Source organism: Thermobia domestica, chromosome 18 (assembly GCF_964235325.1).
Source record: "Thermobia domestica chromosome 18, izTheDome1.hap1.1, whole genome shotgun sequence".
Lineage (NCBI taxonomy): Eukaryota > Metazoa > Arthropoda > Insecta > Zygentoma > Lepismatidae > Thermobia > Thermobia domestica.
This window is the reverse complement of record NC_137471.1, coordinates 357,666-377,886: the sequence shown is the minus strand read 5'-3', so window position 1 is coordinate 377,886 and position 20,221 is coordinate 357,666. Positions and strand designations below refer to the sequence as shown.

Below are 20,221 nucleotides of genomic sequence, written 5' to 3'. Positions count from 1 at the left end.
TACTTCAAAAAGTGCTTTGATGATTGGGCTAATCGTTGGTCTATATATATTGCTTCAAATCTGGCATATTTTGAAGACAACAAAAGAAATTTCGATGATTAGTGAAATATTTTATGTTTTACTGACAAATTCTGGGCACATTTCTTGACAGAATGTATAATAGTCTAATTTAACTAGTAGTGAACATTTATAATAATACAAAACAAATTTATTGGTGCAGCTTAAGAATACGGGGTCAGATTGATGGACTCAAGTATGACGTCTCTCTATAGAAATAGTAATATCATCTATATGATTTTCATGGTGCCTAATCACCAACTGTGTACATATGTATAATATCGCTGCAAAAAAAAAAAAATAAAATAAAATAAAGTCGGCATAATTTATTGTATTATCATAGTAAAAACGAAGTTGATTGGTTTGAAATGAATCGGCATCGGCTGAATGTTATCGACATAGTTTCTCCAGCTTTATTATTATCATATTTGATTAAAATAAGTATCATAAAGGTTGCGGCAAAAAAGTTCAAATTGTATGTGAAAAATAGTTCCGCTTGTGAAGGAAAGAATAGGTCAATTTCTATAATTTTTTCGATTTTATATGTCACCTTTTTCTCGAAAAAACTCCTGAATTATTTAAAATAAATTTTTGAACATAGGGAGGACTTGACTCGAGCAGAGATTTTGTGATTTCACTTTGATTGAAAAATGGAATCTAAGTGAGGGAATATGTATCCTAAAGCGGGAATGGGGTTCGAAACACATACCCTTCAAATGACTAAAACTTGTTTTTTTTTTTTTTTTTTTCGTGTGAAGAAAGACCATTCAGGTACTATTCTACGAAAAGATTGCTTTTACCAGCGTAAGCGGTGGTTGAATGCAAGAAAAGGAAGAAGATTGCGAAAAACATACACCAAACTGTACAAGCTAGCGTTACATGTATTTCGATTCTGTGCTGGGTGAAGCTGAAGAGCTTGCGCGGAGGTGTCCAGAGGAGGAGCGTGCTAACGAAGGTGAATATGTATGTAAAGGAATATAAGTGCGAAGAAACTCGCCCTCTGCTAAATATTCCTACTAGCTAGCTCATTTTATTACAATTTCGTGTTTGTTAACGCTTTTTTGTGATTACATATGAGTTCTAAGTTTGGCGCCTCATAAAAACGTTGAGTAAACATTACGTTTCTTTTGTGAATTAATAGATCTTGCCAATATATTTTTTTAAAGTGACTCCATATTTTCAATTAGTACCTATCAATTACTGTAAATGCTCATAACTGCAGCTAAACAAGTAAGTGACAAAATAATCTCAAACATACACAGGAGATTGTGTTATTAATAATTTTAGTTTCAATTCCTTTAAAAGTATAGGCTATATAAAAGTGTTTTGTTATACAATTTGATCACAATGTTATTCACTTTCAGTGACAATGAAGTAGGTTTAACATGAAAGGAAGTTGTATTTACAGATTTCTCGTAAACTACATGTATTATGATTACATTTAAATGCAGAAAAAATCATTTGCAGTCTTAGATGTTGTGCATTGTTAGCAGAAACCATGCATTATTCCTGTTATTAGTACTTTTAATAGTTTGTTTACACTTCTCAGTTATCCCTTGACATTGTCCTTAATTTTTCTTATCCTTTATCATGTTTACATAAGCCGTCGAGATTTCCTTGTCTGTAACAACTACCTAACCGTAAACTGAAATGACATTCTCTGCATCAACGATTGTAAACTTTTTTTTTTACACAAATATCAATTAATTTATTTATTATCAAAGTTCCAACTACAGATTATTAAGTTAACTTACACTGGGAGAAATATATATATAATGAATGATGGGAAGAAATTTGCGGAGGGGGAAAGTCGTCCTGAGCGCTTATTTAACCCTTTCGACTCGGGTGTGGCATATAAACATCTAATCCTTTGACACGGGTGTAGCATATAAACAAATAACCCCTGACACTGATGTGGCACATAAATACATAAACCTCTGACCCTTTCCAAACAGGCGTGGCATATAAACATGTAAGCTTCTAATTTATCGCTAAAACCATTCCTAAAGAATTAAACGCATCATCCGTACTTCCACCTGGAAAAATTGAGAAAAGTTCCTGTCAGGGTACTGTTTACAAGGATTCAAAATGGGTAGTTCCCAAGATTGTTAACCATTCATTTACGTTCTCTCATTTATTTTATTTACTTTTTATTCTTTTTTTTTTTTTTACAAATTTTATACTACTATTCCTACAATTGTAAATTTTAAGTAACAGGTACCAGCAGTAATATGCGATCATAAATGCTATGTTAATTTAGGAAACTTTTTTTTGTCATGATATTATTATTAGAACTAGGTAGTCCTCAATTACTGAATATCGTTTGTAATTGGCCTTTGGTAAGGTACTTTCTAAGTAAGATCACATCTACTGACACTCGACATTAATAATAGCCATCATTATCCTCATCATTCAATGTTACTTTACAGAAACATTACATTAACATTACTCTAATGATAGATTACATTAACTTAACATTAACAAGTGTTATTTATGTTGAAATACCTAACAAACAGTTAACATTAAAGATTACACATACACAAGTATATACATAACGTGCTCTCACTTTCAAAATTGAAACAATTACATTTTCCACATTTATTATTTTGTCCTTTATGCATTGGAGTCTGATGTAAGTGTTGTTGCAACTGGGTTCCTAAGACGAGCTGGGTTCCTAGGGGCTGGAAGTGTATTTGATGCAGCTACAAGCCTCTTAGTCTTCTCTTGTCTTATAGCTTTAGCCAAAGTGCATCCAAAGAATACTGCAACCAGCTGAAATGCACAATTTACAACAAATATCGATTAGCATACGTTATTCAGACCATTAACTGAAACATTATCAATACCTCTTCTCCATAGAAAATATGGCAATTTTGCAAACGAGGGTCACTCTAGCTCAGACTTACTATCCTCAAAGGAATTCGTATTCACTATTCTCCATGAGGCTTAAGATATCTCAGGTTTGCTGTCCTCACTAGCTTACTCACGCGCCCATTTATCTCTTTGGAGTTTCGCACCCTGAAGATTTGGGCACGCTATCCTCAATGGGCTAGCTCTCTCTCATACTCATGCTAGCTAACTTCATTTCCTTCACACGCTCTGGCCCACTACCCGCTTATAACACTTGTGTGCTGAAACAGAAAAAGAGCGGTGTGTTTGGGTACCGCATCGAAAATCTCGCGACACAAGGTTCTACATAGAATCGTCTATTAGTTCCAAGGTCCCACATTCAGCTTAATCTACTGAGAATCATACATAGTCATAATTTATTAGTTTGTGACTGCCAGCACTCGAGAAAGGCTACCAATCAGAGTTCTGGAAGAATAAGTTGAAAGAGCGAAGACTAAAATTGGAAAGTGTAACTAACTTAAGTACGCTGCGAAAACCGTCCCACGTCTACATTTTAACATTTGGTAAAATTGCAATTCCAGCTAAAGGCTTAATAACGAAGAGTAGAAACTAAGAAGTCTACTGCTTGTATTTTCAGGTTGGTATGAATTGGGTTCACTACAGAACAAAAGCAAAAATTCTTTCCGAAATACTGGAAGCTGTTTATAGTCAGTGCTTGGTGGTCATATGAATCATTTCTTTAAGAGAGGTTAGGTTTCAAAGTTAATTTTTTGTTAATAGGAACTACAACATGCATATGAAAGTCTATTAATTATTCAGGCAAGCCTTGTAGATGAAACAGCAAACTGTACAACTTCAGGTTGTTGTGTTTTCTCAACAAGGCCGCACTTTCTTCAAGTTGACAGTAAAAGTCACGGCTCACACCATGAGTGAAATGAGTGTGGATTAGCATCGCCTGGTTCATGGTTACAAACGGCAGAAAATAATCGAGACCTTGCCATCCATCAGTTAGCATATTCCCGCATCAGTTCAGTACCCTCATCCGGTGGGCAGCCACCGCCAGTCACTGGTCGGTCAGAGTCCTTCATCAAGCCAGCTAAGCTCCCAGTAGTCAGGAGCACTACATTATTGTGCTCAATTATTGAACTTAAAGGCAACTGCGACCGAGAATCGGACTTGCGATAGAGGTGCACAGTGGGAAATTGACGAAAAACAATAAGAGAGTAAAACTATATGCTGCAGTGGAAGATATTTTGTAAGTTGGACTTAAAAGACATTTTTGTCGATGTCGAGAAAAGTATGTTGAACTACAATCAACAGTAACATTAACAACGGAAATATTAGTTGTATTTACTGTGGATATATACTTTTCCATAACATTGAAAATGCGTGATCCGGTGAATAATCGAGCCTGAGTGATCCGGTTGGTAATCAGATATCTTACCAAGTCACTGCAGCTCTCATTCAGAGCTGCAATCGATACTCTCACACATATCTGCAATCGATACTCTTATACAGAGCTCCAATCGATACTCTCACACAAAACTGCAATCGATATCCTCATACAGAGCTCCAATCAATATATAGAGCTGCAATCGATATTCCCATTCAAAGCTGCAATCGACACTCTCATTCAGAGTCCAATCAATACCCTCATACGGAACTGCAATCGATACTCATACAGAGCTCTTAGAAGGAGCAAGAGCGACTGTCAGGTATTGAGGATAGCGACCCCAAGTCCTTAGCAAGCGCGAACCCAGTGAGTTTAATGAGGACGAGGGTAAGCGTCATTGAAGATAACAAATCCGAGCTCAAGTGAATGTGAGAGTTACACTGATTGACATTAATGAGTGAGAGCGTGATTGAGGATAGTAAACTGGTCCTATACAAGACAGTCAGTAACGTAAACCTGATAAATTATGAAATACCATTCGAGACAAAAAATCTAATATTGCTTCTAAATTTCCCAAGATATACTATACTCTGTTCTGAGTAAGTTAACCGAAATTTCTATTTTTCATGTTCATGATTTTGTTGTCAAAAATGCAGTGTCTGCATCACGCCACCTTAGTACCATTCTTTCTGCTATATTCGAAGTAAAAGAAGAAACGAATTGACATATAGGGAAAGAAATGTTATCGTATTGACACATCGTCAGGGTAACGAAATGCCATAAAGTGAAACAAAGAAAGAAAGAAAGAAAAGCAAAGAAAAAGACTCTGATGAAACCATTTATTTACAAAATGTGAAACAAGTATAAATACCTTTTTCTTTACTGCCTTACACTACTTTAAACATATTTTAAACAACAATTCCGTTAAACTGATGAACTGATGTTACTCCTGAGCTATCTTCTGCTCAGTAGAGGAACGCTTTCTGAGCTGAGTCCAACTATTACACATTTCTTTTATGATCGATAGATAAAAATATTTTCAAGACTAAGGGTGGAAATATTTATTTCAACTTTCTATTTTTCTCGAATCGTTAGAAAACCCGGACAGTTTCATTTTGGGAGAAAATGTTGCGCCTATTCACGCCCAAGTTGCTAATACTCTTTCCTTCTTTATGTGCAATACCGGATTCAATCTTCGATTCGATAATTGCTTCGGATAAAATAAACCAATTGTGGTTTGGATTCCATTCTAACTTATAAGTCTTATCTTTATAGTCTTAGTGATGAAATAAATAAAACCGAAAGAAATCCGGTAGTGAAATACCACTAAAAGAGCTTAAAATTATATTTTCTATAGCGTACACTTCAAAGACCAAAATTATAATGAATATTATACAGGATGGTAGGTAACCCCACCGAAAAACTTTGGGAGGTGATTCCTTATATGAAATGAAAGAAAAAAGTTCTAATAAACATAGGACGAAAAACGGCTCCTTTCAGAGTTATGAACCGCCGAAAATTCGAAAATTCGCGTTTCGAAACGCTCTGCCGTAGAAACTACAGGACCTATCCCAAGCGCTTTAAGAAATTACAAAGGAACTAGTATGCACTCTATCTAAATATCTATGGTTCTACCGTGGTTCGTTATCGGCGAAACGAAGTGTAAAAAGGAAGTTGAGGTATAGGGATACTGCTGCAATTACTAATGGCGCGTTCATTTCGCCGAAAGCGGAGGATGTTAAAACATGGATATTTAGATAGATCGCATACTAGTTCCTGTGTAATTCCTTAAACCGCTTGGGATAGGTCCTATAGTTTCTAAGGCAGGGCGTTTCGAAACATGATTTTTCGAATTTTTGGCGGTTCATAACTCTGAAAGGAGACGTTCTTCGACCTATGCTTATCAGAACTTTTTTCTTTCATTTCATATAAGGAATCACCTCCCAAAGTTTGTCGGTGGAGTTACTTACCACCCTGTATATATAATGTCGGGACATCGGCTAACAAGGAACTGTATCATGAGGGACGTCTATATGGTATGGTTGAAGGATAGAGAGGGAGGGGCGAAGGAGGCTACAGTTGATAGACGGTTTCAAAGCAGAAAAATCGATTATGACGAAGAGGTTACCTGATGAAGATGAAGTTGATCGATTCTGATGAAGACGAAGAGGTTACCTAAAGACTGTGAAGAATGGAAATTTCACCAGTGCGACAAGTGACCTGTCAATAATGGCAGAATACCTATGATGATGATTATCTCCCTCCCCCCCCCCCCCCGCCGTGTGAAAGGCCCAACTAAACGCGGACAACAAAATAGTCATCTCTGCTAGATCACTGCCCCAAATTAGAAATTAGAATTCTCGTCGTTGACATGACAAAATAGCTAAGCTATAGCGTCAATAACTTCGCATTTTCTCTTAAAATAAGAGTTTGTTTTAAAAGAAAGTTTAAATTTACTAAAACGTTTGATGCAAGAGGCTACATTCATGATAACATGAACACGTACGATTGAGGATATTGAGATAATTATACATACCTGAATCAGAGCCACTGCTAAAGCAATCCCTCCAAAAGTAGCGATACTATTTCTGACTATTGCTTCGAAAGTAGATAGACATCCTTTGCTGTAAGGCCTACAGGCAAGACTAGCTGGGTCTACACAGCAAGATTTTGGAAGCTTCTGGAGAATTGGTATATAATCGGAATAATTGTACCAGTCTTGAGAGCTGATAACACCACAGCAATGCAACTGAAACGTGGAAAAACTTCATTTTAGAAAATGTTAAGTAACTCATTCTGAAAACTTAATGAAAATATCTCTGGTGTTACAGTACATGAATAATTTTTTCAGGGCTTTTAGTTTGGTGATGAATTTAATTATTGCAATCTGATTTTTAGATTGGATCTCGTGATTTCTTAATTTAAAGTAGCTTACACAATTGAGTCATCGATACTGGGTCAACACACTGTTATCAGTGTTACCAACAGCATCTGAAGAAATTAGACTACATGACCTTTAGAAATAAGCTTTTTAAGGCAAAAAATGGATATATTTTGAACTGCTAACCTATAACGCACATTGTAGATTTAAAACCCTTTTTGTATGTAGGATTATAAGTGAATTATAGTAAAATTTGAAATGTTGAATTTTATTCGCTGAAGACTAACAAGGAACATACATGACTTTAAATTACAATAAAATCCATTAACAACTCTTCTGATTTGTGAAAGTCAGCAGCCATATTATCACTTGAAATAAGTGATCATCGATGACGTCGCAGGTAGCTGAGACGCTGGAACTGGATGCACCATCGTTGAATTGTTGATGTTTGTGTAGACTGCCATTGTTCCAATTTTCAGTAGTTCTTACAAATACTTCTTATTTCTCCGTACCCCCACATGAATAATCATAATTGCGTTTTCAAGGTAATTTGATATCATATTTGTTTCCTTTAATAAACAAAAACCATCTCTGTGACTTGAAGAACCGATCAGTTTAGTAAATTTGTATTTTAAAAAAGCTTCTATTCTTGCAATGAAATGAGAAAATTAAAATAATTAAAAAGTAGCAAACGGAGCCGTTATGGGAGCGAAATTAAAATTATTTTTGAGTTGATAAGTATTGTTACGTAGTTGTAAATCTGTGGGTGCGGAGAGGGAAAAAGAATGAAAAACAAGTATTTGTTGCGTAATAAAACACGCTCTGTCTAGGTAACTGAATTAATACGATAATATACTGTATAATGACAAATAGGCTAATTTTTAAAAATTACACTTTATTTTGAAAGAAAAAAAAAGTAAGCGAAACATGGAAAATGAGTTTCATAAAATAAGCTATATTTAAGGCTATAAGCATTTCGTAGATTTGTATGGCTAAAAGCCTGTCCTAATAGGCTAGATTTAGCCAAAAATAGGCTAAACATAAACTTATAGTTTAAAGTATAGGATGCCCCATAAAGAACACAACTTTTGAAATGTCCGCCATTTTTGCTCTAGTAAGTAGTCAGTCAGCATCAAGGATCTTATAAAATAGAGGATCTGCCCTTGCAACAAAATCTTGAAGCCATACGTCACAGTTTCGCCACTCCTACTCTGCACATTCCGCCCAATAGGATCGCAACGTTTTGAGCCAACAATCATGGCAGAAACGAAAGTAGCCAATCAGACGATTGCAGAAACGAGAGTAGCCAATCAGACGTGCCGATGCTCTGTTGTTTTATGGCTTCACCGATTTAATAGGATGAAGATACATATGGGCAGATCCTCTATTTATAACATCCCTGGTCAGCATTGAACGTTACACGATTTTCATCTGTCAGTGATTTGTAGTCACGGAGTGCCAGGTACACTGAGAAAAAACAAGGTATGTGTGGTACGTAAAAACGTAGGTAACATGTGTAAGTCCTGTCGTTTTTGGACTTAACGTACAGCAAACGTATAACTGAAAAAGTATTTTTATACGTACTTTCCGCATAAGTGTTCTGAATAAACTTTTTTCCATACGAACGAAAGACCTATATATTATAGGCAGTGAGGATCTCACATACATATAGCTGACGTATGTAACATACGAATATGTACGTAATATATGGAAGACTGTTAGATATCGGACATCCTGCAGCGGCGTGATGTAACATCTAAGCGGGAAACGTAACGTATGCTCCGTGCTGATTTCTGTAGTAAATATCAGGGTTGCAAATATTTATACAATATACCTACCGTTGTCCGGATAACGGATTTTTCTGTATAGCTCATGGTCTTCAACTGTCTTCTGTATTGGTAGAAATGGAGCGCTTCACGACGCAACAGCGTGCTGTCATTGTGGAAACGTATTATAAACATAGTGAATGTTGTGCATTGACTGTTCGCAAACTCCGTGGAATGTTTGGTGAATGTGGTGCACCTAAAAAGTAACCTGTGACAAGACTGATTGCTAAAATAATAAAAATTTGTATGTTATTATGCACTCGAAAATTTCGTTTCCTATGGCACATCATTTAGAATCCGAACCAGTGTAATGAGTTCAACGCTGTTCCACCGGGAGTAGAACCCGGGACACGGTGTATGAGAGAGGCGCACTCTAGTCATTAATTTTTGTTGATCTCATTTTTCCTTCTGCAATTTGTAACATTTCCATTTAAATCCTTGCTCAATTATGCCTAAGATGGTCAGGGCATATATATTAGGGATCAGGCCTGCACCTAGAAATTTATGTTGGGAGGAGTCCAATACAACAAGCCACTACGTCATTGTAGCATTGAACGGGTATTATTCTGCATCCAAAAAGACGATAAGTAATTATAAAATATTTCTACCTATATTTTCAGAACAAGATTGTTCTTTTCTAACAGAAAGTACAGATGAAGCGTATATCACACTCCTAAAATGACGAATTAGTAGAGAATGTTTAAAATGAACACTGCTTTCTTTTGCATGAACGTATAACATTACAAGGATAGTAATTGATAGTTGTAATTACAATAATTTTATGTAGTGTTGCAAACCATATGCTATGTGTATCACATTTCAGAAACAGCTTGATATCAAATTGCTGTAAACGGCATTATGGTTAATTTTGTCTGTTGGAAACCTCTAACGCCTTACATACGATACTTATCTTGGCACTTTTTCCAAATGAAACCTGTATTTAAAGAAAAAAATCAATTTCTTGTGACTGTATTTATGTTAAATGTATAATATCATGGTCATAGTATCTGACACAGAGTTACTTTAAATTTGCACCGTCTCGTTCATCTCAGTTTCTTTCTTACTGTTGCAGAGTCCTCCGGAATTTAGATATTTGTGATACGATACTATAACATCTTTACTCGGCAACACTGAATAAAAAGTGTGTTATTTAAATATTTCGTTTTACATGCAGATTTGAAATATGTAATAACCTGGCGTAGTGTCATTTGAAAAAAATTAAACATTATACTGAGATGTCAACACTGTTAATCCGGTGACATATATAGTCAAGTATGTCAAACTTTCTCCCTCTTCTGAGATTTGCTTGGTACAAAATTTAATCTATTTCTGTTAATTAGTGTAGAAGTTACAAGTATAGGAGTCACTAGAAGTGATTCACCCTGTATAGATATAATTACATATACATATAATTTTTATATATGCTATTGTATAGAAACATTTGAAATCAAATATTACAAACTTCTACGTACGTCACTGCCTAGTGCAACAACACACCCCAGGCCACAGGTGATTTTTGTTATTTTACTTTGATGCAATTATGATTATAGTTGATAAATTACCATTTGTCTTGTTTGCTACTAAGATGGAATATCAAAGTAAAATTGATTCATTCTTCCCGTTCATTTAACAATTCATTCTTCCCGTTTCAACTGCTTTCTTTGTATTTATTTATTTTTATTTATTTATTTATTTTTTGAAATAATAAAAAGTTTCCGGTAAACATGATTAAATCAAACATTGCTTCAAGAAATTTGCAGACCGATACAGTCTAAATACGAGGGCTGTCCACTTATTGTATCAGAGTGCTGTTTACCTTTTTTTTTCAATTAAGTTTGCCTACAAGATAAAGTTGAGGCTGTCACTTCGTCTCGGAAAGATGTCGTGAAAGTGATGTTTCGTCTCGGAAAGTGTATCTGTTTCTACTGAAGGAACTCTGCCTCCACTCATGTACACTAGAGAGGCTTAAGAGACTAGACGAATCTGTATCGTCTCGGAAAAATGTCATGAAAGTGGTGTCTCGTCTCGGAAAGTGTATCTATTTTTATTAGGAAAACTCTGTCTTCATTCATCTGTACTACGTTTGCCTAAGAGACTAAAGTTGTTAAGCCAGTATGATCCGAAGAGGTGTCATGAAAGTGAATCTCATCTCGGAAAGTGTATCTGTTTCTACTGAAGGAACTCTGTCTCCAATCATGTGTACTAGAGAGGCCTAAGAGACTAGACTTGAGCCTGTATCATCTCGGAAAGTGTCGTGAAAGTGAATCTCGTCTCGAAAAGTGTATCTGTTTCTATTGAAGGAACTCTGTCTCCACTCATGTGCACTAAACATGCCTAATTGACTAGACTTGAGCCTGCATCGTCTCGGAAAAATGTCATGAAAGTTGTGTCTCGTCTCGGAAAGTGTATCTATTTCTATTTATAGAGCTCTATCTCCATTCATGTGTACTTAGGTTGCCTATGAAAGAAAAACTGAGGCTGCCATTTCGTCTCGTAAAGGTGTCATGAAAGGGGTGTCTCGTCTCGGAAAGTACATTTGTTTCAATTTGTTTGGTTTCGTCTCGTGAGCAAATTTAGTGAAACTACAGACAACAAATTCTGAAGGGAAAGGCTTTGTCAGAATTGTAACTCAAGGCTTAGAAAATAGACTCAGTTTTTATTGACGTCATCTCTATCAGGAATTGTCTCTAATGAAAACTTCACCCTTTTATAATTAAGATCGTAATAAACCAAAGTCAGTAGGGTGTACTGGCCAGGCAGGTACGAAGGAATGATATTACAAAAAGAGTCCAAAGCCTTTGTGGAAGGATCCAAATTCAATACAAGGATAAGTTACATTAAAATTTCTAAAGTCGCCCCTGAAAATGGACTCGATTTACAGAAAGGTCGAATTTTCAGAAAGTCCAGAACAACAGGAGCCATCTCTGCGTACATGCCTGGTACTGGCTATGAAATTTAGTCTCAATTCATCTATCTCTATTTCAACTTAATGGTTGAAAAATTATTATTCTTATAACGCGCTATAGAAACACGTGTGCAATATCTGCATTATTCATCAACAAAATTATGTTACAAAATGGGGCTTACCTCAGTTTGTACAGCATCCCAAGCTTTGGTTGTCTTTGGATCCCACGTGTATTGTCTCATACTAGCATACATACTGTTTCTCAACGCGTCTTGCAGTTCATGTTGCAGAGCGTATCCTGCAATAGCAGCAGCCACTTCCAGAATCAGAATCAAACCCAGCAGAAATGAATACTGTAACAAAAGAAATGAATCGTAAATCTTATGAATTATAAAATAAAATTTAAAAGAAAACGAGCAAAGTAAGATTCACACTGTCTTTACTCTTTGATAATACATTTTATCTAAATTCGGACAATCTTGACTGAGTTGCTCCTTCAAATACGATAAATTTTAGACGATTAAAATAGTAGTCTGTCACTATTAGGGGTAGGTGTGACACTTAGAAGTATACGATGTGTCTTGGTTAGGAGTATGAGTAATACTGTTAGAAGTATATTGTTTTTATTATTGTTAGGAGTAAACCGTATGTGTCATGTTTGGTGTATGGTATCACTGTTAGTTGTATGGTATCACTGTATCCCCTTCCAACCCACTAAAAATGCAGGGTGACCTTCCTGGGAGTCTTGTCACATACTGTAAAACTTTTTCTCGTTGCAACCACAATCTTTTGTACATAGTTGCAGAACATTATTAATTCTTCATCACTTGTGATAAACTGCTTCAAAGATGACTCAAGTTCGTTACATTTTAGTAGAGATATGCAGATTGGAATTTGGTTAAGTAAATGTTTCTGAGTCAGATCATGAGGAACCCGAACGTCGAAGTTATTACTGCAGCCAGCTGTCTCCAAAACCACTGTTTGGTGATGAATGTATAGACCATGATTGTTTATGTGCCGATTCAGTCTTCGTTGACTTTTGCCGGAATACCATTCAGTTTTTGGTGTGATTGATTGCTGATGCCGATCTTGGACACCGAAATTTGCAGAACGAAAACTGCTGAAGCATCTTTTTGGGTGTTGCGGACGTATCTTGCCTATAAACAGCACAGATTTCTTGACAGTCCTGCGCAGATTTGTTCCTTTGTCGGGAGAAAATTGTAAAATGTAGCGGAGTTTTGCGGACGGTTCACTCATATTCACGGCGCAATATCTTGAAGATTGATTATAATAGCTACAGTCCTTTCTGTATATCCAGTAGCTTCAACTGTTAGCTGTCGAATGGCGCTGGATCTGACTCGCTGCCACTCATATAGCCTGGGGTTAGGGAAAAGCGGCATCTCGTGCGCAAAAGGGTTAATACCTTTTGGACTGTCTCAACATTCAATAAATGACTAATATAATTCAATAAACCGCAGGCAATTATCAACAAATTTAAGAAGTTTGTTACTGAATTCTCTCTATGTGTGTGTGTCTGCTACTTCCGAATTTTTCAATCTAAGCCAGGGGCGGATCCAGGGCGAAACTTTCTGTTTTTATATGTAAACGCCTTCCAGAGTTTGGAACTCTTAAAAGTAGCTCTAAGTAGCAGTATTACAACCCACCGCCCCCCACCCAGAAGTCCGTCCTGGATCCACTCCTGTTCTGAGTCCTCCATTCGATAGAGCCTCAGACACTATCTGAGAAAGTGATGGAATTGTTCGCGTCACTCTTACTGTTCCCGAGATATTGACCAAAAACTTCCGATTTCGGGAGATTAAAGGAGCCATGTCTCGAAAGCCTTAAGTCATAGAGAGAGAGAGGTGATATTTTTCGATTTTTTCCATTTTGTGCCCTCCATTTTGAGCATTTGTCTTCGTAAAGCAACATATCATATAGCGTTTTAACAGAACTCTTAAACAAAACATGTGGAAAAAAATTAGTAGTCAAGGAAATTATAAATGGATAGATATATTACAAGAATTGTTTAATGAGTATAATAATAAAATACATAGAACAATTGGTATAAAGCCTGTAGAAGTTAATAAGAAAAAATCATTCTTTTTAAGTTCGTTCTGGCAATGCTGTGGGAGCATTCTCAATTGGTTTATCAGAGTGTTTTTTTAAATAATAGTTCAATATTTGTGCTTTTTTTCACCTTGATGTTAAAAATCAAATACAATAACGTCTTGAAATGTTCTAAGTTGCAAACGTATTTCTCTCTCTCGCATCTGAAACGTAAGTATTAATCTTATTTAAAAAAAAAAAAAAAAAAAAAAAAGGCTCCGCCGAGTGTTATCACATAACATTGAACAAGATAAGAAGACTCATCTTCATCCGTAGATAATGATAAAAAAAAAATGATTCACTCAGAAAGAAAAACAGTGATAAAACTACAAAAAACAGATAATGCAAAAATGTTACAAAAATATTACGTCAGATTTAAATTTAAATGTGTGTGAGTATCTTTAAACAAAGAAAATAATCAGTAATGGAAGAATGGAAACATTTCCTCCAACTTACAAATACAGTGAAACCTGTCTTCAGCGGAATCGAGCGGGACTCGCAAAAATTTCCGTTAAAGACAGGTTTCCGCTCAATGGAGATAGACCTTTCCGTTAAAAAATTATATATATGCTTATAACGGACATAATGAGAAAATATATTGATGTACGCAACTTGTTCAATTACAGTACTTTTTCCTTCTACGGATTAATACCAAAAAAAAAAAAAAAAAACTTAAAATAAACACAATATATGCTGTGCACACTTTCCTTTATTTTTCCCAATAGTCAAGCAGAATTTTTTGCATACATTGCTACTACTTGGCTGCGGTATACTTCAGGACACAGAAAAGCTTTCTCTGGAATTTTGAAAGTCCTCTGAACTCTTTCCTCCTTGTTTTCACGACACGTGATGGAGATATATAACTTCTGCGTTACCTCAATTCCTTTTTTCCAGAACTTTGTTTTGTCAGTTTTCTTCTCATTTTTGTTGGCTGTCGCTAGTTGCTACACAAGCGGAACAGAAGTACGCCTACAAAGAAGACTGACAGCTGACATGCTACGTAGGATCAGCGAAAAATTGTGGGAGCTGAATATGAGTAGTGATTGACGAAGGTCAACACTGCTCATAAAGATTTAACAAAAGAACGAAGTATTTATCGCAGACAGTATATGTTTACCCTCTCACAGGATGTTTAAAAATTTTCTAAACGATGTAGTCTGAAACTCAGAATTTTCCGTTAAAGGTTTATTTTGCTTTCCGTTGTCCGCATAACACAGTTTCCGCTTAATGAAGGGACTTTTACATGTCTTTTACTCCAAAATCCATGGGACCATTAAATATTTCCCTTTAAGACAGTTTTCCGTTTAATAAAGGGTCCGTTGAAGGCAGGTTTTACAGTATTATGTTAATTTTCTGTGCAATGTGGTTAGCCAAGCAGTAATCGAAGTAACATTTTCTTTACTTACCTCACATCTCATACAGGGGCGCGGTGGTGTGATGGTAGAGTGTTCACTCCTGGTTCGATCCCAGCTCGCGCCAAGTGAACTTTGTGGTGGGCAAACAACGTGTGCGAGGGTTTTCTCGAGGTTCTCCAGTTTACTCCTACTTTCTTCATTCCACCATTTCATTCATTTCTCATGATCACCGACTTCTTTAGCCTAGCCGGCATAACCATAAAACTCAAAGATTTCATTTAGAATAGCTCCCAATTAGAATAACTGTATTCCATATCGACTCTACTATTCTATACCTTCTACGTTGCCGATGCTCCCGTCAAAAATTTGGTTTCAGTAGCACTTCCTCGTGTCTCACGTGAACATTTTAAAGAGCAACTAACACAGAACCTTTATCTTGTTATCATTCTGATATCCAACTAGACTACCGGTGTCCCATACGGATTCTACTAGCGGGTACCTTCCAAATTGAAAGTGATCTCGTCAACAATTTTATTTCTGCAATACTTTCTTATGCCTGATGTGAACATTTTAACTCACAACTAAAAACATAATTTATCACTTCCGACCAGTCTAACTCCCAAATACCTGTAGATTATAGGTGTTCCATACCGATCCTCTAACTCATTCCTTTCAGGTTGCAGGTGTTCGAGTCAAAAATTTGTTTCTGTAGCACTTCCTTGTGCCTGATATGAACATATTAACGGACAACTAAAACATTTTTTCTCTTCAGATATGCTTTTTTCGTATGTTATTAATAAGTCTTTTAGCAAAACTAAAATTAATCAAGAACTATGAAACGTACCGTCATAACCAGACATGTGCTCTCCTTGATCCCTCCACAGCATCCAAAGAAAGCTACCAAAAACAAAAGAACTCCAATTGCAATCAGCAAAATTGGCGGAGAATAAAATTCACTTGATAAGAATCCTTCAAAATCTGAATAAAATGTGTGGACCGTACATCCGAAGGTAATTAGAACAATGCCAATTAACTGAAAAGAAAAAATAAAATATAATCTAATAAAATTGCATATAATTATACAGTCATACACATAGAGAATACCAAATTTATTTTTAATACAATAAGTTGGTTAAAAGCATGTGTAATATTCATATCAGTCATATACATGTGGTTATCAAAATAATGGGAACAGCCATATATTATTTTCAGTATATAACGTGTAAGACGGTAACACTAAGAATCCATGTACAGCGCCTAGATGTTGTTAGAGGTGTGTTAAGTGATCGTCTGTAGTATGTCAAATGGGGTAGAACAGAGGCATGAGTTGAAGCTAACAGACTGTCGTGATGCAAAATACCGTTCCAAAGAGATATACAGTAATTCTGGATGCGCAGTTAATCGTCTTAAATATGTGTAGAGTGGTTAGTCTGTTAGTGTATCGCGAGGAACATTGTCCAAGGGGATAACACTCTACTGAACTCATGCCAAATGAACATCAGTGAAGAGCAATAGTGAACATGAGAACAGCCTCAATAACAAAAATCGACAAATATTAAAAAGAGAACTGCCACCTAGGCCCGTTGTAATTGAGACTCATAAATAAGATAGTCTGTCATGTGGTAATATAATAACTAGTTATTACCAGCAGAGGGACTAGCGAAATAGCAAATTATATCTTATTATGTTTTAATTATAATTTTACAAGAGTTTTTCAGTGGAAAAATATTCGGTTACCACAAAAAACATACCGTTATAAATCGGCAATTTGAAACCAGTGAAATAACTAAAGGGGGATAAGCGGACTTGTGCCCTGGCCGCCGGATTAGGGGGCGCAAAATGGGCAAATATTTATTTTCACTATAAGGCAAGGAAAGGAATTTGAATAAACTATAGATCATAACAAATTATCTCAGAAACTTAACAGGAGAACAACGACTCACCAACCTTAGGATCATATCCATGGAGCATAAGTTACCTTCAAAGCTAGCTTCTGAGGGCGTTATAAAAACGTTTGCACCCAAAAGAGCCCGCAAAGTTAAATTTTCGATATAGCTTTTTATGTTTTCATTTAACTTACATTGATTTAAGAGATTTGCAAAGTATCCAAGTATAATATTCGAGACAACAGCTTGACTGTTTGTCATAATTAAATATTCTATTCTAAAGCAATAGACTTGATATGATTCATTCCACATATGCACATCCCGATATAATTCCAAAATACATTGTGATTTGCAATTATGATAAGACTATAATAATATGTAAAGCATTCTACTTTCAGGTTATTTGCCAATCAAATACTAATTAGTTTTATGTTTTATCTTGAACTTCAAATTAAATTATGTTTACTGCAAGTTTGAAATCAAGCTTTACCACTTGCAGAAAAAATGGAATACGAGAATTACTGTGTGATGAAGGGAAGCTTTTTGGTTTAGTTGGTCAGGGGGAGACACTAAGGCGAGTTATTGTCCCTAGGTGGTAACTAGCATAGTTGCGTCGCTGCTTAAAACGCAGAATTGGCCAAAATTATAGCCAATAGGTAAAACTACATTTTTTGTGGCTAAACACCATAAGAAAATGGCTAAAAATTGGAGACACTGAGTTTGGTATGTTTCACGGGTAATATCGAACTTAGCTAACATGCCGCCTTATGCAGAGTCGTTTTGACGTACGACTAGTGTCATACTAAAGACGACTACTGCAGCAAACATTAGTTAGTCGAACTCTTTAGTATGGCACTAAACACACCTCAGAACGTCTCTGCATAAAGCCCATGATGTAATAAAAGCCAAAATTTAGATATAAGTAATTTACTAACAAAATTAAATATTCAATTATTCTCAAAGTTATTATTAATAGTAATAGTGAATCTTGAAAGATATTCAAATAAAGGTTCTATTTAGAATAGTCTTTCCGTAACCTAATTATATACAATCGTTTTGACAAGATTTTGCTGTGAAATTCTACATTAAGTGTTGCAACGCTATAACGATATGTCTGGTTCTTAAACATTAATATTGAGCCATTAAACACACAAAATTACTATTTTGTACACTTTGTTTAATAATTATAAATGAGAAGCGTACAGTTTACTTTCTACACAAATTTCTAAGATGTCTGCTGCTTAAATAACTGAATAATTCTATTTAATTTTTGTTGCCATGACGACGACATCAAGATTAGATTACATAAAAACATTTGAATATTTTTTTATATATTAACATTATAACTATATTATTTCTTGGTCTTTCTTTTCTTCTATTAGCAGAATCTGCCTAGTATATATTTAAAATACATTATGACCCAAAATTACAAGTAAATTACGATTGTAACAAGTAAAATATACAACATATTGTTGCAACGTTGTAAGCAATAAATAATAAATGAACTTAATACTCACCGACAAGATCAAATTGAACACTGCAAGAAGATATTTTATACAAGACATTCCCATTGTATGCATTGTAGGTGAAGTTCTGTTAGGCAATTTTCAATGCGATAAGTTGCCTGCAAAGTATGGTTAAGTTCCTAGTACGTAGAATTGGGCTTTATTTTCCTTCTAAACAAAATATAGCAGCGTGAACATCTTATTGTAGGAATATTTGCTTGAGGAATATCTGGTTTAGCAACGCAATAGCAAGTGCTTACTTATCTTATCATTAGGTGCTTTATTATCTTATAACATTTAGACTGTCTTTATCTCGATTCGTTATCAACAATTGCTAAGCAATATGAAAAGCATTGAAAACTTCTCATTATCAAGCAGTTAATCATATGAAAGGTATTTTTGAAGTCTTAGATAAACCAGAAATTAAATCGATGAAAATTTATGAAGTAGTAGTTTTTAGACAAATATAGTCTAACTCAGTGGTTCTCAACCTAATCCCTATCACGACCCCCATTTTATCATCCTCTTACCACAGGCCCGTATCCATGGGGGTCTAGCGGGAGTAGTAGTGGTCCGCGTATGGCTTAATGGCTCAAAGGTCAAAGGTCAATGACCTTGGCCCGGGGTCAATGACCTAGGGGTACATAGGACCACCCCCTCTAAATTTTGGCAGGGGTACCATGGCCCACCCCCTAAATTTTGGCAGGGGTACATAGGACCACCCCCCTTAAATTTTGGAAATTGCCAAATCTAAAAATTTGGTGTGGTAGCCTAGGACCATAGTATGTACCTCTATCAGTATTGGGTGTCTATGTCGTTCCCTTTCATGGGTAAAAAATTGCCAAAAAGTCAAATTTCGGGGGTTTTTGGCCTAATTTATCCTCTTTGATGAGGTATTATTACCCTATATGGTTATATGGGCGTATACAGGGGTTCATTACCTATCATAAGACATGGGTATATTAATGCACCCCTTGAAAAATTTGGGAGGGGTACCTTGGCCCACCCCTTAAATTTTGGAAATTGCCCAATTTCAACATTGAGTATTATAGTATAGGACCCTAATATGTATTATGATAAATTTGGGTGGTCCACCTCGTTCCCTTTTAGGGGTACAAAATTGCCAAAAATATAAACGTAAGCAATACGTTGTACCACGTGTTTGGTTTCGACCCAAGTTATCCCCTTGGATGAGGTCCTATTACCTTATATGGTTATATGGTCATGTATAGGGGTCCATTCCCTTTCATAACATATGGGTATATTGGTGCACCCCTTTAAAAATTTGGGAGGGGTACATTGGCCCACCCCTTAAATTTTAGAAATTGACTATTTTACATATTTGGTATAATAGTATAGGACCCTAATATATATATATTACTATAAATTTGGGTGGTCCACCTCGTTCCCTTTCATGGGTACGAAATTGCCAAATTTTTAGTACAACCACGTGTTTC

General features: G+C 35.8%; 1 protein-coding gene across 1 annotated transcript; it reads right to left on the bottom strand.

Annotated features, from left to right (window-relative positions):
* Window positions 1-1,266: 1,266 nt before the first annotated feature.
* On the bottom strand, window positions 1,267-18,994 carry LOC145675003 (CD63 antigen-like). The gene is made up of 5 exons (XM_081745349.1): window positions 18,777-18,994; window positions 16,218-16,406; window positions 12,095-12,265; window positions 6,837-7,049; window positions 1,267-2,829 (listed from the first exon to the last, which is right to left on the bottom strand). Exons 1-5 carry the CDS (start codon window positions 18,837-18,839, stop codon window positions 2,671-2,673), a joined length of 795 nt encoding a protein of 264 aa, XP_081601475.1. The 5' UTR covers window positions 18,840-18,994; the 3' UTR covers window positions 1,267-2,670.
* Between the last annotated feature and the right edge of the window lie 1,227 nt (window positions 18,995-20,221).